Raw genomic sequence first — 19,408 nt, forward strand, 5'->3', positions numbered from 1 at the left:
TGTGGGAATTCTCTGCTTCAAACTAGCAGACCTGCGAACTTCTCGGCAAGTCTCGGTCCTTTGTCGTCTGTCTCACCAGTCCTGGGATTACAGACGCACATACCACCACGTCCAGTGTCTTTATGTGGGCCTCGGGGATCTAACTCGGACCATGAAGGTCCTGGGTCAGGGTGTTTTTACTAGCTGAACCATCTTGCCAAGCCTTAGCATATCTTAACCCATTGCTGAAGTGCGGTCACTAATAAAGGACTTCAGCTTCCTCAGTAGGCTAAGGGAAAGAGATACATTGTAGACTAGACCCTAATTCCTCTACAATGAAGGCAAATGTTCTCCAGATGACGGTAAGTATCAGCAGCCAGTTCAAAATGTCAGACACTGAAATACAGAACACAGTGACCCCCCCCCCCGAAGCCATAGCCACCAGCCTTGCTAGTTAGATGAGCAGCCACTGTTTGTCATCACCTTGGTCCTTTGTTGAACACTGGGGACAGGAAGCCATGCAGGAAGTGAGAGAATAATGGCTTCAGATGACCCACTGCGGAGCTGCTACCTGCCCATCCTTCACCTACTTGAAAGGATTCACCGAAGCCTCTAAAAGTCTTAATGTCTGCAGCGGGGCTGTTATCTCTGCAGGGTTGTTAGCCTGTATTGCCGCTAACCTCTCGGAATCCCGAGTTACCGGTTAGGGAATTAGAGACACTCTTTTGTAGCTGTATGCTTAGTCCATTTAAGAACAGTGGGGCAGCGTGAGATGGAGCTGAGGAGGCTGAACCTGTGCTAGCAGAGACAGCAGGTCAGAAGTGAATGCCCAGGCCCGTGCACTGTGACGGCTGGACTCCCAGAGCGGCACTGCAGCAGCTGTGGCTAGGAGCACGAATGCTCTATATCCTGGGGATTTAGGGGCAGCTTTTCATTTCGGAAAAACTTCGAGAAACATTCAGAGAACGTTGTTAACAGGTCGCCTCCGCACGCCCCAGGATGTCTCGTCACGTGTGCCTTCTGTGTGTGTGTTCTCTCCATGTCCCCCTCCCCCACCTCCCTACTCACCCAATCCCATGTGCTCGCTATAACTGACGCACGCATTCACAAGGTGATGGGGAAGCAATCGCAGGAACGTTGGCCGAGAGATTATGTCATCTGTGTAGAGCAGGGAAGCTATATCCGGGAAGTCTCAGTATGGTCACCTAAGCAAGATCTGAACAAGGACAAGCCTACCTGACACGCAGGTGTGCATGGGGGACTCTCATGAGACCCCCACACCCCTTATTAATACTGCAGTGTGTGCCTCCTGAGCGTATGAACATCCTTTTATACGTGCATATCACCACATGTTACAGTCATAATCAGCAAATGGGCAGTGTCCCCCTTCTGTCTTGGACTGCAGACCTAAACTTCTCCTCTGTCCTAAAATGTCCCTTTTAGCTGGAAGTTAGGGGAGGGGAAAAGTGATTCAAGACCCAGCCTAAACCAATGCATTGAATTAAGAAGCACCTTGGCCCTGGTAACTCCTCTGTCTTTGGAGAGGTGACACTTGTGGGGGATCTAAAGACTCGCTGTATTTCTTGTACCTGGTGTTTCCATGGGTTAAGAGTTAGGCTTTACGCTTCGGTAGGAATACTTGCAGAGGCAAGCTGTCCTTACTTCTGTCCACCCAGAGGTGTGCGGTGACTGCTGCTGACCATAGAGGGAAGGTGGTGTCTTCAGTGTAGTGCTTTTTTCAGGTGATAGACTCAGAAGCTTAAGGCAGATGAGGTGAAACTGCACCAGGGGGATGCTGTGCCTCCTGAAAGATGTCTTCTGACTGCTTTACCCAGGCAACTATTCTAAACCTTATTGCCTGCTCTGCAGTGTGGTACCCATCTGGAAGACTTGGGAGGATGGCGGGGGCTTTGGGGGGAGCTGGAGAGTTGAGGCAGGTCAGTGGGTCCAGAGAGACGCACAGGGGAACTGGTTGTCTGAAGGCCATGGAGAAAGCAAACAGTCAGTGTGCAGCAGAGTGCCGGAGGGCCGTTTGTATCTTGCGGCCTATGTTTGAAGCCTCTTCATCATCATGCAGGGGTTCAGTCGCTGTTTGACAACCCACTTCACATTCCTGCTCTCCAGCGGCCATCTGCATGGCTTAGCCGCTGCTCCTGCACCCATATCTGGGCCAGGTGACATCAAGTGCAAGTCACATCGTCCCCAGCACCTGTGAGCACTAATTCTGGAAGTAAGATGTCCACTCATGGGCATTTTAGCCATGGGCTGGGTTACTGGGAAAGGCCTGTCAGCTGTTCAGGGGATGTCCTCGAAATGGCCAGCCTAAAGCTAAGACAGACTCCTGCAGATCGGACAGTGAGTGAATGGAAACCTTTCTTTGTCTGATCACTAGAAACACCTTTGGTTTACACTGCCTGCTTGCCCCCTGGTCCGGGACATGTGCAGGCATGAATTGATTAGAGTGTGCATAGACAGCAGGTGAACCCTGCAGCTGATAAAAATGGAGCCGAAACGTACGCACAGGAGCCTTTGTGTATTTTAAACTCGAAACCTGGCTGCCTCGACTTCCTAAGAAAGGGAGCCCACTGTGTGCTATCTGACTTGGTGCTTTTAGAAACGAAGGTGGTTTCCTATAAATCACCATCAAGGGAGAGGCCTAAATTATAGCTTGCTTGGATGAAACCAACCAGAGATGTGTGGCCTCGGGCCGTGTTCTCCAGAGGCCTTCATTAATTGAAAGCTGGAGTTTAATAAGATACGTTGCTTTCTCAGACTGTTGCCATTAAAGGCATGAATATCAATGTAAAATCCACACTAGATCTGACTCACAGAAGGATGGCTCGCTTCACACGGGAGTCGCAGGACTTTATAGATAAGCAGGTCTCTTGTAGCAAACGCCGCCGTCACTAGCAGGTGGGGTGGGGTGAGCTGGTATCTGCTCTTGGCTTTGACACAATTATGTGTGTTTCCCTTTCAGTTGGAGGGAGCGGTTTGGCATTTTGGTGTTAGGATTTGTTCACACTGGACTGAACCACACTCGCCATCTCTGCAGTGACTAGGGGCAGAGTGCTTCAGCCTCTCCCTTGAGGCAAGCGGAAGGACCTGTGTCCTTGAGCTGCCTTTCTTAATGAGGGTTCTCTGGAGCTAGTAGGGGCAGCTTGGAACGTGGGCAAATGTACCCCATCAAGAAGCATGGGTCTACTCTGTTGTCAGATGTCAAATGCTGCTTGCTCGAGAACCTGGGTGCCATTAGCACCCCGTTCTCGGTCACGTTGAGTGTTGCCAGGAACTCTGCCCACCTAGCTGCCTTTAGATGCTTTGGACGTGCTTTTGAAGCAAGTGCGTTCGACCCTACAGGCGCAGGCCGCATCTGTCTGGGTGTAGGCAAATATGAGAGAGACTGAAGCACTGGGGTGTGCTGGAACGGCTGGCAGGGTGTCGGGCTAGATGTCCTTGTGTTGATCTCCACCACGTGTTAGGGTGCTGTCGGCGTGACAGGTGCCACACCTGCAGAAGCCGTGAACGTGTAACCAAGAGGATGTGCAGGTGTCTGGAGGGGAACTTCAGGCAGAGTCTCGGGGTAAAATTTTTTTAATCTCTGGAGGAGGAAATGAAGATGCAGAGAGAGGACAGTTTGGCGCTTCTGCAGACACATAAAAATAATAAGGTGGTTGCATCACCCCTTTGCCTAGACTTCACCTCGCTGAACCAAAGCAGGAGGTTTTAGTTGTGGTTAAAGTGTGTTATATCCCACTTAGCATTTCAGAACAGCATGTTCCTGCCCTGAGTTGTCTTTTGTCCCTCGTATCTCTTCCTGGAGACATACTACCAGCCTTGAACCCTGGCTGGCTGGCCATAGAGCAGTTCTGGTTCTGAGGCCTGCCTGGCAGCATCCCCATCAAATAGAACTGTGTGTCATACCGTCTCTAGAGGGAGATAACCTCCCCACCCCCACCCCCCACCCCCCCCCCCCCGCTGTGAGTAACGTTGCCAAGTGGTTTCTGTGTCCCTATAAAAAGGCATTCACTTTTAACAGTTGCTGTTGTATGACAAATAGGAGAAAAGGCTGCAAGGTTTGGTCCGAGAATGTTTGCAGCCTGCACGTAACTTTCAAGCCGGTGTGGCTGTGGTAGATCTGTGTCAGCTCTGCTTGCTAGCCATGCTGGGGGCGGGTTGGGAGCACATTTGTTCCTCTGCTCTTCAGAGGCATTACATCATGCCGGGTGCCTCCAGCCGTCGTGATCGCTAAGCTATGAGACCCAGGCTGTTGAGATGCACGTGTCCTCTCTGTGGCAAATGGGAAGTGAAGGCAGCCTCTGGGCAGCCGTCACCTGGCCTCAAGGCAGCCGTGGGCATTGAGCCAGCACGGAAATCTCAGCAGATTCTGTCTGAAGGTGGAGAGGGGCAAAGGCCTCAATGGCTGCTAGAGTCAACATTGCTTAGATGGCTGGATTGGGGTCCCATAGAGGCGATGTAGCTGTGTTGTGGGTACCCCTCAGGCTCCTGGATGGCTCACTCTTGAGTGGCAAGGATAGAGAGAGGCCAGTGGACTATCCAGGTGGACCACTGCATTGCATTCTTAGCCAGACCTTCAGCAGTGACTCTCTACCAGAGTCCTTCTGGTCTTGTAGTCCAAAATTCAGTTTCCTATGAATTACTGCCTACATGTAAACCTTTTAGAAGTTTAAGACTCTTCAGTGTGGACATTGTATGTAAAACACACTTCCAACTGAGGGCGTGCCTGTCCTCGGATGCTTTTGTCTCTAAGATCTTGGGATAGGACACTGTCAGTCGTTGAAAAGGATTTACTTGCTCATTTTATCCATGCATATGTGTGCAACATGTGTATATAGGTTGTTCTCTGGACAGAGGGCACTGGAGCCCCAGAAACTGGATGTACAGGCAAGTTATGAGCTGTCTGAGGGTGCAAAGAACCCAGATACACAAGAAGAGTACTAAGTGCTCACAACCGTTGAGCTGCCTTTCCAGCCCAACACCACCATTTTTACCCTGTTACCTTGACTACCAGGAAACACGATTTGAGGTGTGGTTACTTTGCCACAGATCTCACCCCTAGGTCTCACCGTGTCTCCTCCCAGATGTGATTTGAAACCTCTCTCAGCCTTCACATTTGATTGTGATGTGGTTGTCACACCAAGCCCCGCCGTCTGCATGGTGTGTTGCGTGAGGGCTCTGCACTGGAGGCTGGCATTTGTGCTCACCTGCAGCAGAAGTCTGAACTGAGTCTCGGGGCTCGCTTCCCACTCCACAGATCTACTCTGAAACCTCTGAGCCAAAAGACAGACAACCTTGAGCAATAATAGACCCTTAGAGACAGAGCTGTGTCGGCTCCAGGACCGCCTGTCTCTCCATATTGGGAGCTTGAGTGTGAGGTCCTAGGTGTCACGTGCCTTCTAGGAAGGTGTGAGTGGGATCCAAGGTGCCTGTCCTGGGCCAGCCACACTGGCCCCGTGGGTTGTTTTAAAGGCTTACAAGCCTATAATTATTTTTTTTAGTTATCAGTGGCAGTGGGTAGTTCTTAGACACAGCACAAAGGGCACTAGAATGTCTTTTCAGGGGCCTGCTTGTCTCTGATGCCTTTAAAAACAAAACAAAACAAAACCCTTCCCCCAACTGCATCGGTATGGTAGATCTCCCAAGGATCTTTATGATTTGGTAGTTAATTTCTGCACACCACAAGTCCAGCATTGGTCTCAGCAGCAACCGTGTCTTCACAGGCCCCTCTTTGACTTGTCTGTGCTGTACCTCTCAGTGTTTATAGTCACACCGTGCCCCGCTCCAGCCAGTGACTTCGTCTTAACCATCTTGCTCAAGGTCCCGCCCCATAGGCAGCCATACCTGAGAATTTGCGGGACACTGTGGCCCGTGGAGAGAGGCTGCCAGGAGGGAGACCTTACTGTACTTTATTTTCTGCTTCAGGAGGTTTTAATCGGGAGGAGCGGTCTGTTCTGTACCAGGCAGCAGAGGTGTGGTACTGACTGTACCCCCAGTTCACAGGAGTGCCTGGGTGTGAGTCACTGATGCAGACCCTCTGGGCACGGGCCAAGAGGTGGCTCCGCCAAGAGCTGCAGGCCCAGGGAGAGTGAGCTGATGCCATTACTCTGTGGTTTTTGTTGTCTCTCTAGTTCTGCGTGAGCTGTAAGGGACCTTGCGGTACATGGGGTGAATTTTCCAGTGGACACTGACTGACACTTGACACCCATTACCCCCACCCCCACTGCAGATGATGGTCATTTTCAGGCTTGACATGTTGTTCTGGCTAGAGCGTTCTCTCACCGGGTGCTTGTGTGTATGTGCGTGCATGTGTATACATGTGCACGCACATGTGTGTGTGCATGCGTGTGTGTGTGTGTGTGTGTGTATGTGTGTGTGTGTGTGTGTGTGTGTGTGTGTGTGTACACGCACATGGTCTCTCAGTGGTGTTTGTGGGGAGCTTTGCATGATCCTTTCAACTCTCCTGACCCTTAAACCAACTGAAGACTGAAGGTTAAGCTCAGCCTTGGGTCCCCATGTAGGTGTCAAGGACCATTCACCCCCCCACAACCCCCACTCCCTCCAATCCCCCACCCCGTCTTGAGCATTAAGCCCCGGCTTTCTGGCTGTACTCCCACTTCAGCTTCCAGGTCTCCTGCCGCCCGCCTCACACAGTAGCAACACCAGGCTCAGACTGAGGCGCACCTGCAGCAGCCTCATTGCTGAGTCTGATGTAAGGTAGAGCCGCCCATCCTCCAGCTGTTTTCTGTTGTGTGCGTGCCACATGTGCAGGGCCAGAGGAGCAGCTCCAGCCTCCGTGCCAGCTGTCAAGGGATTTCTGGACTGGCACTGTGCTCTGAATCAGTACTAATGGCTTCCGCCACTGAATGTTGTCCAAAAGCAATTGTTCGCCTGTTAGAGGCACGTGCCGTGTTGTCATACCGGTCCAAGAGGGCAGGACCTCCCCCACCTTACCCCCCCCCCCCCCACTCCAAGGACCAGGTCTCTCCTTTGCCAAAATTTCCTTACATTTCCATGCCAGTACCGCCTGGCATGAGCTTATGTGCCTTTGTACATGTCTTCTTATGAGCTTTAACTGCAGTCACCTGTCAACCTCAAATGGTTAGCCAGTCGCTGTCTCCCCAGCTGTTGTCAGGGCTAGAACTTGAAGCTTACCAAGTGTAAGCAATCAAGACCCCCTTACTTGGGTGACCCATTCTGAGTGTGTTGACTCTTGCCACCCAGCCAGCCCCAGCGTCTGATTATACAAATTGCAGCGGTTGACTTAGTACAAGTCTTCCCACCTTGGATTGATGGCTTAGTCAGACGTGGCACATGCTCTCTTTGTTTTAGCGAATTGTGGTTCTATTTTGAATAAGCCTCTTTCAGCCTATTAATATTCGTCCTCACCAGAAAGAACTTTCCCCTGAGTTATTCTCACACAAAAGGAGCAAAGTAATTTTGAAAGTTAAATCAGAACAAAGCAATCTTGTGTGTGTGTGTGTGTGTGTGTGTGTGTGTGTGTGTGTGTGTGTGTAGCCGATAACATCGCAGCCTGTGGTCACGGGAGCACCTCCACAGGAATTGCTGACATAAAGCAGATTTCCTCCCATCTTGTTATGGAAAGAGAAAGGGAAATGCCCTGGCCCCTTGAGCCTGAGAACTGTGTAAACAGTGGGGTGAGGAGAGCGCCCCTCACAGCTGCTGTCTGCGGGACCTTTGGAGTCTGAGAGGGAACAGACAGTCCCAGTCTGATTCTGGGTCTTTCCCAGACAATCCTTAGGAGTGTTTCCCAGCAAAATGAAGGGCAGGTCCGTCGGGGTCTGGGGATGGCCACACAGCCAGGTCCTGTTTGTGGGCTAGTCGGTCAGGAAATAAGGGCCGCCTTCAGCCTTGACTTGGAACCAGGTTTCGGCCAATGGTGAGGCAAATGTATTCCCTTGCCCAGTGAGATGAGTTAGAACCCAGAAGTGCAAGGTGCTCTGAAGTCTTCAAACGAATCTGAGGTTTCCTTCTTAACTGTCTTCAGATTGTAACATATGTCACAACTAATGGCTCCTTCTTAATTGCCCTTTCCTTCCAGGGCCTGATGTGGGCGGGTGGGGTTGACTTAGCTCCTTGTCTTCGGCTGAGGGCAGCCCCTCCAAGATCATTGTTTATCCTTCGTAGCCAGGGGCACATCACTTCCACTGTGTTTAGCTTCTTGGGGCACATTACCCCCAAATCACTGCTTCCTCAAGAATCACAGTTAACCAGAATCCACCGCTAAGGGAGTCGTAACACGTCTGAATATCAGTGAATGTGGCTGGAAATAAAGGAACATAAGTTCATTCTTTCTTACCCTCTGCTCCCTCAAACACCCTCAGCTACTTCTCTTAAGCCACCTGCTGTGGCTCTTGTAAAGGTTTGCAGTTCCTTTGGAATAGTTTGGACTTCTGTTCGCACTGTTTCCCCCAGTGATGGAAAGTTCGTTCCACTCATACTCACTCTATGATGTCACTTCCTTCCCCCTGGCAGGTCGGAAGAAATTTGAGTTTCCCTGCAATGCAGGTGGAATGTGTCTCCCGCCTTAGGTGTGCCTTCTCCAGATGACTAAGGGAGTAACTAAGAATTCTGCTTCTGTTGTTGCAGGTGTTTCTAAATGATTACCAAGGGGCTGAGGACCACCCTCAAATGGTTATCTTACAACTGTTACGCTTCATCTTCCGTCTGGTATGGAGAAGGCATTGACAGGATCTTCATGCGGCCAGGATAAATGGCGGACATTGCTCTTGTTCAGACCGGGAGAAACCCCAGCGCTTCCGTCTCTTGGTGCTGTAACAGCGCGGCCAGTGGTTCTGTCCCAGAGAGGCGTGCCGAGCGTGGACAGCGCTCTGCGCCGTGTCGATGGGAACGGAGCCTCTGTTCATCACCGCACGGCCGAATTTTCAGTAAATATTTGTTGTGAATGTAAACAAGGGAGGGTTTTTTTTTCTCTTTTAAATGTATAGATCCTAGGAACAGAGAAATATGCAAGAGAGGTGTTTACATGTGCTGTGTTAATTTTTTTAAACCCACTTTCTTTGATAACTTTTTTTTGTCTTGTTCCAGAAAGGAAAACTTTTTAGCCAATTTATGGATGATTTTTATACTCAAATTCCTAATCCATTACCTACTCAGAGGATGATGTAACCCTGCAGTGGGAACTGAACCAGCTGATTTATATGGCTGCCTTAGTTTATTTTTAGAGATTACTGTACAGAGTTTTTTAAACAGGAAGAGTATGGTGTTGCCCTCTGTCCTCTGCCATGGCCTCTTTGAGTTTCCTTTTGAATTATTACTACCAAAACAGTTCTTATGAAATGGAATGAGTTCCCATGGCAGAGGGTCTGTTCTGGTACGCCACTTCCATTTTTGTAAATATTTACCTCCGTAGCTCAGTTGTTCCTGTGGCAAAAATTCACACTTTTCATGCTTTCCCGAAACTCTTCAGACCCCTCGGTCTGCCTCCACACTGATGCGCAGGTTCAGCCCAGGGTATTTTTTTCAAATGCATTTGTGTCAGCAAAGGGCTAGGGGCTGCCCAGGTTGTTCCCAGTTCCAGCTCTGACTCGTGGGAAGAGCTCTTGTGTTCTCTCCTTCACCGTAGTGGGTTCCTTTGTCTCTCTTATCCTGAGAGACCATGGGCTTACTTCCACACAACTTGCTGAAGCTGTTAGCCCTTCCGGTTGCCTGCTTTGCCGCCGCCACAGGCTCTGCTTTGCCGGGTGAACCAGAGGAGCTGGAGCCCACGCTTTCTTGGGGATTGGCCAGGTCGTGTCAGGAGCAAGGAGCTCAGGTGATTCTCTTCCGATCGTCTTGGTGTTGTAGCCCTGCTCATCCCACCTGGCCTGTGATTCCATCTCCATTCCCTAGAGTTAGGGGCTGCTTCTCCTTCCTTCATCAGTTTCCGTACCTAGGAAACCTCCATTATACCAAGTAAAGCATTTGTCTTCCACAAGATGTCTGCCTGCTTTGCTCTCTCCATTTTCAAATCACTTGGCTCTTGTTGGGCCGTATGTGTGTGTGTGTGTGTGTGTGTGTGTGTGTGTGTGTGTGTGTAGGGCAGGGGTGCTCTTTCTTATTACCTGCCCCTTAGAACTACATGCACCAGCAGCTCATACATCGGTCAGTTATTTCAAGAGCAGACAGGACTGGAAGTGTACAGCCTGGTGGAAGAACACCTCCTAACCTGTAGAGACCCTGTGTCCATCCCCAGCACCTCCCAAAACAAACCGCACACCTGTAGGCAGACAGCCTGGGAAGATTTTTTTAAAAAGAAAGAACAAAGGAAAGAACACGGGAGGGGTGGAAGGGAGTGGCAAGCCCTTAACTTGTGAGAACTTCAGACACCAGGAAGCTTGCTTAGAGAGATACACGAGTTTCCAAGCAAGTCAGCGGTGCCAACAACTGTTTGCTTTCGGCCCGTAGAAAGCCAGTGGTTTTTCTTACATTATTAGGTAGGAAAATCCATTTATTCCTGCTTTTCTAAGTGTGTGTGTGTGTGTGTGTGTGTGTGTATGTGTGTGTGTGTGCGCTTGCATGCGTGAGTGCATGCGTGTGTGTGTTTACATGCCCCTCTCTCTATATATATATGTGTGTGTGTGTATATATATATATATATATATATAGCCTATATGTTTTCTTTTAGATTGAAATCATCTGATTCCAAATAATCTTTATAAATGCTTTCCCAGCTTCCTTAGATTTGTAATAGTTTGAAAGCTGTTCTGCAGTTCACCTCCTTTCCTGATGTATTGAGCCTGTTCATGGGTTCCCATGAGGCCTATGGTTGTAAGTTGGTATTAAGAGTGCAGCCATGGCTCTGCTACACACACACACACACACACACACCAAAGACATACTTGGTTCTGGGCCATTCCCTTCCTAGGACCTTCATTCTCATGTGCCAGTCTCCCTGACTGGAGCACTTTACTGTCCCAGCCCCATGGCTCTGTGGCAATGCCTAGGCAGGTGCAGAAGGCTCCCGGAGCTGGGTGCCATTGGCATGTGTGGTCTCTAAAGCATGCTTACCTCCAGCCTGGGGCTGGCCGGCCGCTGAAGCAGCTCGTAGGGAAATAAGAGATTCTATGAATTGTAGAAGTATTCAAGAACAGGATGCGGCACCCAGAACTTAAACATGACTGGATGTCCCTGTACTGTATCTGTTTCTTAAAATGCAAATGTCTTCTGCAGAAAGTATCTCTGCTTACTGTGGGTAAGCCTTTGTACTTAATTTTTATTTTATTATTCTCTCTCTCTCTCTCTTTTTTTTTTTTTTTTTTTGGTAGAACAGAAACTAGATCTCCCCGTGTGTGTGTGTGTGTGTGTGTGTGTGTGTGTGTGTGTGTGTGTGTGTGTGTAAACATAATGCGGGTTTTGTGCCTTGAAAACCTCTCCATGTGAGGTTTGTAAATAGTGTCCTGTGACTTCACCTCAAGTTGGAATAAACATACAAAATGGTGTCCTGAGAGTTTCTTCAAATTTCCTTCTCAGAAAAGAGTTGTTGAATTGGGGGAAGGAGAGGTGTCTGAAAAATCAGCTTAAAGTCTTATTAAAGCCTGTAATGGGTAATGTCTGCTTCTCCTGTTTTCAGTGTTGTATATATTCTGACTATTTATTAGATTAGGAAGTCATGTTTCACTTGTCAACTGAGCCAAATGTCTGTGTGCAATTGTATTCCCTTTACCTTTCTTTGTAAAATATTGTACAGCATAAATGAGTTAAAAAAAATCACTGTTTTTCCAAACTTCTCATAATTAAGGATTGTAAATACCGTAGGCTCTTCTGTGTAATGTGCCCTACTGTTTCATAATGCTGTAACTTGTAGAGATGTTGTATATTTATTTTCCGCTTATTTAATGTCTTAAGTTCTTGAAAGTGTTGACATCCCTATCTCTGACACCCCTGCCATTCCATGAATTGCTTCAGCTCCTGATAAGGGGGGAGGGGCAGTGACTGACTGGTTCTGTCCCCTGCAAGGTGGCTTCTGCTTTGGCTTCTGGCATTCAGTGCTTGGATTCTGCTGTCTTTCTGAGGGAATGAGTGTTTTGCTGCCGATGAGATACCCTACGTGCAGTAGCCTGGAAGATTGGACTCTTCAGAAAATACCCAGCAAACCCATTTGCAAAGCAACTTCTGAGCAAAGCAGACTTACCGATAAGTTGGCCATATCTTTAGAGAAGTATTAGCAGCAGGCGGGTAAGATTTCTTTTTTCTTTAATTGAGAGAGTATCTTTGACAACTCAGTGTTGAGAGAAATATAATCCTGCTGCCTCCTGAGGTACTGCTGAATGGCTGCCGTGGGTTAGAAAAGGGCGGGCAGAGCCTGTTCCTAGAGCATCCGCCAAGGCCACTTGTGTCACTAGGACACTTGCTGGCCTCTGTCCCCACCTGCTGTGTGCTTCCTATGTTTTGAGATCTGTGGACTAAACTTAGCTATGCCATTCAGCCTCTCCCCACGGTCACTGCATTAGACCAGCCCGCCCCCTGCTTCCCTCGACAGAGGTCCTCACTGGCCTGGGTGTCCAGGGAAGAGCTTGGCGGAAGCTCTAGAGCCATGTGACTTCGTGTAAATGGTTTTGTCCTCCCTGCTGATTTAGCCTGGTGCCTGTGTGTGTCCATCCACTCAGTACGTCTGTGTGCGGGTCGTGTCCACACGTGTCGCTACGTCAGTGGGGAATTCCTCTCGAACAGCGTTGCACAAAAGCATCCTCAAGTTCCCAGCAAAGTACTTGATCTCTTTTCAAATGTGTTGTATTGTCTAGGTTCTGTGACCACTGGTTTCTGTCCCCAGACCTGTCAGGTTCCCCTTAGTAAACGGCACTGATCTCTGTGTAGTCCCCCATCACTAACGTGTCAGGACCCAGCGTATGTAGCGTATGTATTGCAATTTCCCTGGCTTCCTTTATGTTTTGCACTGATGAATTTTGACAGGGTAATTGCCACTGTACCTGTGCAATACTGCTGTAAATAACTGCAGATTTTTTTTAAAAAACTCTTTTATGTTCTTAATGAATTTTATATAAATAAAACTTGCAACTAGCTCTCGTGAACTGTTTGATTTGTGGTCTTCAAGAGAGCCGACAACTGAGGGTATGTGTAGACATACACCCCTGCCTGATGACAGTCCAAGCACGTGAACCGCATGTAGATCTTATAGTGAGTCTGGGTAGTATATATAGTTAAAAGCAAACTATGCTGAACAGTTGTGAAGCAGATGACAAAACGTCCTGTCCACCAAGTCAGCCATGACTCAGTACTTGGGTGGAAAGGTGACGGAGGGACAAGTAGGTTGGGAGTGGCCTGTTCTCTGGTCAGTTTACAGAAAGACTGCTCATCTCTGGGTGTAGACTAAAGTAGGAGTGAACAGACACTGAGACCCTGTGGAGGGAATACAAGGTGTAAGGTCCACATGAACGAATACAGAATTTGACTGTTTGGATCTGAAATTGTTACTGGGAAGATGCTGAACAGTTTTCAACCAGGCATCTATTCGTGCTGTTAATTAAGAAGCACATAAATGGGGCTTTGTAAAATTCATCAACCCATTGCAAAGGAATTGTTTGGGCCACCACCCCCAGTCCCCAGCCAGGTAGAAGCCTACATTTTTCTAGAGCCCTTTTCCTACCTTGTGGGTGTGGGCATGTATGCTCACCTAGGCGTTTTTCAGGAATGCTATAACTACATCCTTTACCTAGCAACAGGTCATAGGTCTTTCTAGAATGGTTCTTCTCCCTGACTACTGCATCCAACACTGAGACAATATATACTCTGGCCTGGCTCACCAGCAGCAGCTACCTAGAATGCTCTCATGCTTTGAGACAGCTCTGTCAGTGACATGCTCAGACTTGCCTGGTGTGCAAGGAGGCATTGGCCTTCCTGATTTAAATTAGATTGACCTGTTCACAGCTCCCATGACATGGGGCCTATTGGCACTGCCATTTTGTCTGAAGGAAGCAGACTTATTTTTAGACACTTGTTTCACATTTTCCTATTGATTATCAACTTGTTATGCATAACAACCCTTGAGCCTGTTGCTTTTTTTTTTTTCCCTGAATTCTGTAGCAAAAAATTCTACACACATGAGAAAGTCCACAGGATTCGGCAGCAGTCACATGACTTCCTAGCTCTTATTTTGAATGTTCTTCTGTGGCATCTACTGACAATTTTTTTTCCTTTTGCATATTTCAGTGTTAGAGTCATCAGTAAACTCCTTAAGATCAACATACGTGCCATTCATTTTTTTAAATTATTAAAGACAAAAAAAAATTACATACAATAAAACACAGATTTGGGGCTGAGGAGTTGGTGCAGTAGTTGAGTACTTCCTGTTCTTGCAGAGGACGGAAGTTTGTTTCCCAGCACCCAGAGGATCACAATCATTCATTTATAAATCTGTTTATAAGGAATCCAATGCTCTTTTCTGGCCTCAGATCCCCTCCCCACATACACACATACATAAACATGAATAAAGGTAAACATTAGGAAAAACACACATGTATTAAGCATTCACTTGTTAAGGTTCAACTAAGGGAACAACTGTCACCCATGGACATATCAAAACAACAGCATCACCTCCACTTCCAAAAGTTCCTTCCCAGGCAGCGCTGTCACCCCCAGCCCCACCCCCTGCTGCTCCAAGGAGTGGCTGCTGCTGTTCTTTCACTTCTCCCTGTTTCCCAACATTGTATGAATGGAATAATTTGTGTCTGGTTCCTTTCGGTCAAGGCAAGTTCCAGAGTTTGTGTTACAAGACCTAGCAATAGGTAGTTGTCTAATGGACACCTGAACTTTGACCTTTGGAAGTGACACTGAGCAAAGTTTCTGTGGTGACCTTTCTCATACAAAGTGCCAGGCACCAACCAAGAAGCCAGATTTGACTATCTGGCATCGATTTCTGTGTTTTATCCTGCTTGTGACAATCTCTTTATCTCAAAGTTTTAAATAGACTTTATTCACGTAACCCCGCACTCTGCTTTTTTCTTCTTAACCCACCTGGAATTGTTTTTTTAGGGACACACAGTATGGTTCTATTTCTATGCCCCATGCAGTGTCTGCCTTCATTTATCCTGGAGTGGCTGGATATACTCTAACCCTCTCACATTCCATTCTAGTTCTCCGCTCTTCTCTCTCTTCTCTCCCGACCATCTTTTTATTCATGATACTAGATTTTGTTTTGTTTTGTTTTGTTTTCAGTTTTTCCCCCTCCCCCAAACCCACACACACCTGTTCTATGTGAGAATCTACCTTTAACTTAGGAACAAGTTTGCATTTCTTAAGTATGTATGTTTTCCGAGGCTTTTTGTCCGCAATTCATTAGATGTGGTTTCCTGCCCAGTTTCTAAGCCTGGAGTCAACATAGCTGAATGTGAGAGACATGAAAATTTGACAACAGCAAAAGGTTTCTGGATGCTCAGTGGTCAGAAATGAATTGAAATGAGACACATTCCTGTTTCAAAAAACCCCCCACCCCACCTTGGTCCAAGACTTGGGAGAGGCTCCAGGGTAGAGTACAAAGCTGCCTAGTGGCTTTAGAGGCTCAGTCAGGTGGAGGTCCTGAGGCGGCTGGTGCAGAGCAGAGGAGGGAGCCCCTAGGAAGGCGCAGAGACCTTGAGAGTGAGGCACTCAAAGAGATACTGGCCCAGAGATGCCTGTGGCACACCAGTCTGCCAGTCTAACCTATGGAGGTTGGTCAGGTGACTGCCCATCTCCTTGATGAGAAGTGGCCTTATCCAGGAACTGGCTTTCCAGTCACAGAGATTGGGTCTGTGCAGGCAGAACCCAGGGTGTTCAGATCCAAGAGGGCCTGGTTTAGGTTCTTCTCCAGGGCCAAGGCAGCTTCCATGGCCTCCTGAGTTTTACCCCATTCATCTTCAGATGGCCTCTGCACATCCTGGAAGAGTGCACGGCCCCCACAATCGTTCTGCAACTTGAGGAGACGCTCGGCACCCTTGCCCTTCTCCTCGGCCAATTCGTGGAAGAAGTGGCCTGTGCTCTCCAAAGTCACGTCATCCCGATCGAAAAAGAAGCCCAGAGAGAGGAAAGTGGAGGAGGCCCGCAGGTGCAAGTTGACCAGGCAGTTCACGGCAGCTTCCACTTCGGTGGAATAATTCTGACGAATCTGAGAGGTCATGGCTGATCCAGAGTACAGGGCTAACCTCGAAGACGGTGCTGGCTGATCCTAGGAGCTGAAGGTGGCAAGGAGATGGTCCCAGAGGCTGTGACTGGAGAGACTTGTAAGGTGTCTGGAAGCTAACAAGGTGGGGGTCCCCGGGTCTGTTCCATTCAAACACTGTTGAAACAAGTCACAGATCCAAGGGACCTCAAAAGCGCTGCTGTAAAAAGAAAGTTTTAGCCTTCACTCCTTAACATGTAGATATTTCGAGTGTATCTTTGGAAGGGATCACGTTAGAATGTTTGATTGGAAAAAAATGGCCATTCAAGCTCTTTTGTTTTCATAGGGGCACCTAGGCCATCAGACATGTGAAGATGGAGCTTCCCAGCCATCAGCTTTCAGAAGCCTACTGACGTAGGCGATAAACGCAGACTTTGTACTTTCTGTGAGAACCATATGACCACAGAAGTGTCTGCTGTCTGCTGTTCTGGGTGGAGAGTGGATAGGTTATGCGGTTGGAATCTGTGATGGGAACAACAGAGTTTGATCAGCTTGGTTATTAATTTAAAAAGAGGAGGAGGAGGAGGAGCTCCTGGACTGACAGACACTGCTATGCCTCTGCACTGGGGCACAAAAGAGCTTGTAGAATCTAAAAATTTTTCAGTCTCTCTAAGGAGATGATGTCTGCCAATGTGTTGTTGGAAAACTTTAAACCAAGAAGGGCAGAAGCCCAGGACCAAAGCACCCAGAGGATTCAGTCTTTTGTTACTTCATGTATTCTGAAATACACATGCTGACACGTTGCTCTGAAGAAATAACACTCTGAGTTACTAACATGAGTTCCACACGCGTGTGCGTGCCTACGCATACACAAGTGAATTTTGGCATGGGATTGGAACCGAATTTTCCAACAATTTCTAAAATGGCCCTAAATAAACTTCTCCCATTTTGTACTGTGTATCTATTCAAGGCAGTACCCTCTGTAGAGCGCTGATGATCATAAAATTAAAATATCAAACAACTGAAAAATACCGAAGATGTTCTTTGACCTGCAGGATTGGCTGTTGAGCCATGATATAATTCCTTGTGCAAAATCAAATAAGCACATCTCTTAGGATGCAAATTTGGGTTTGTTTGTAATAACCAGGCAGTGGTGGCCCTCAGGAGGCAGAGGCAGGTGGATCTCTAAATTTGACCTCAACCTAGTCTACAGAGCAAGTTACAAGACAACCAGGGCTACATGGAGAAACCCTGTCACAAAAAGCTTATGTTCGTCAAAGGTTGTTTTACATTTCTATGATTTATTGCCAGTAAATTATTTGTGCGTGCATTTTATGTATTTGTACATCCCAGATTGTGTAAATATTTCTCCGACATCAAGTGATCATGAATGGAAAGGGTTTGAGAAATGTTGGCTAATTCAGTACACTTAGATTTTTTTCCTTTAACACCTCCAAGTGTCTGGCTTATTTGAAGGGTGGGATATGCACCGTCTGGCATCCAGCCCTGTACGGCTCTCTTTATGTGCCTGGTACCCAATGTCGCTTCTGCCTGTGAAAGTCTCCCTTGCCCATGTGCAGCTGAGGACAGGCTCAGAGCCAATGCAATGCTCTTTCCGAGCACTTGGCATCTGGGACGAGTCTGGAGGACAGCATCTGAAAGGCTGCCTGGGGACTGCTGCCCCCTACTTGGCTATGACGCTCCTCAACCTAGCCATCAGCAACAATATCCTCTTAGCCATCAACAACAGTATCCTCTTGGTCTCCGGGGCAGGTGTCCGCTCCTCCAGCCAGTTCTCTTTGTGCTCCATGAGCTGAAGTTGGTTGGCCTCTGTTGTTGGCAACTAAACTGCTGACTCATTTCTACCTATCAGGAGGATTGAATAAAAGGGTTTCAAGGAGTTCTCTGAAAACAGTATAAATTCAGGGTGGTGGGGAGGGGCAACAAGCTGAGTGTTAAAATGTCCTTTGGGGCAAGAACAACCAGAACAGGGCTGTTAGGAGTCACAAGGTATGACAAGGGTTTCTAATCTCCGGGAAACTTACGCTTGGCCTTGTTCTCCTGCAGACTCTTTTCTGAAGCAAGCCCAGAATCCTCATTCATATCGCAGAGGTGAAGCTGTTTCAACTGTCAGGGGCTGACACATTCCCACACCTTATCACTTCATTACAGGTACTGCTGAAAGGGACCCTGGGAAGCAAGGTTTTGATAACTGCTTAGCTTCGAGGCCTTCAAGCAAGCTTGGGTTGAATTAACTCTTTTAATGACCTCTTTCTCGTGTCTAAAGAGCAAATGTGGACCAGTGTCCTTGGAAAGTTCACTAGAAAGCTGGAGAGATGGCTCAACGGGTAAAGGACAATTGCTGCCAAGACTGAGGACCTGAACTCAAGCCATGGTAGGAGGTGAGAACGCCACACATTGTCCTCTGACCTCCACATATCCACCATGACACGCATGCAAGCAATCACACACACACACACACACACACACACACACACACAAACACACACATACACGCACACATACATACACTGCAATAATTTTATAATACACTAGACACCCATTTAAAAACTAATTTAGATAGCCATTTTCCTAAAAAAAAAAAAAAAAAAAAAAAAATTAAGTCTTAAGGCCCTACTCTGTGTCTAGCATGGAAGAGAATGGAAAAGGTTTAAAACAAGGGTATGCCGGGGAAGGTGAGGAAGGACCACAGGAGAAGTCCAGGCAGCAGGCTGCTCCATGAGTGTGATTGGCTTACGGCTATGTGGGGTGTCTCTTCTCTTCCCTTCTGGCCTCCAGGGCCTGCTATAATGACCCCATCATGACCTCTCAGTCTTTGGACACTTGTTATGTGCAAGACATGCCTCGAAGCATCTTATTGTCACCTCAGAGCAAAGGGTCCTTTCACATAATCGCTATCAGATGGGGAGACTGAGTCATACAGTCTAGGCCTTGTCACAGAGGTCCCTCAGAGAGCCAGGATGAACTGAGGCATAAGCATGCCTGTATGATCACTTCTCTTTCTTTTCTGGCCCAACAGACCTGGAACAGGAGGAAGAGGCAGCCAGGGTCTGCTTCCAACCGGGTTCCTGATAAAGCTTCTGCGGAGTAGCTACAGAATGGGGACTCTCAAGTTTGTGGCTTGATTCGACCGGAACTCACCTTGAAGGAATTAATCTGCAGTGCTTCAGATGTACCTAAGCGGCTCATCCTTTGGACTTCCTGTTCGATCCTTTATTTCCTGTCTACTCTCACATTTCCTGCTCTGCGCCTTCTAATACTACACTTCCCACCGCTTTT

General features: G+C 47.9%; 1 protein-coding gene and 1 pseudogene across 4 annotated transcripts in view; one reads left to right on the forward strand and one right to left on the reverse strand.

The window, feature by feature from the left end:
• The window catches only part of BCL2L11 (BCL2 like 11), a 32,240-nt gene extending 23,505 nt beyond the window's left edge, over positions 1-8,735 (forward strand). For all 3 annotated transcript variants that reach the window (XM_080931681.1, XM_080931682.1, XM_080931684.1), the window contains one exon: positions 8,605-8,735. In XM_080931681.1, coding sequence (XP_080787807.1) covers positions 8,605-8,703 — 99 coding nt within the window. In that variant the 3' untranslated portion in view covers positions 8,704-8,735. The remainder of the gene's footprint in view (positions 1-8,604) is intronic.
• Positions 8,736-15,584: 6,849 nt separating this feature from the next.
• On the reverse strand, positions 15,585-16,126 carry LOC308431444 (ferritin light chain 1-like; annotated as a pseudogene). The gene has a single exon. The product of its transcript is annotated as a ferritin light chain 1-like (transcript).
• Between the last annotated feature and the right edge of the window lie 3,282 nt (positions 16,127-19,408).

Source organism: Micromys minutus, assembly GCF_963924665.1.
Source record: "Micromys minutus genome assembly, chromosome: 17".
In the NCBI taxonomy this organism is placed as follows: Eukaryota; Metazoa; Chordata; class Mammalia; order Rodentia; family Muridae; genus Micromys; species Micromys minutus.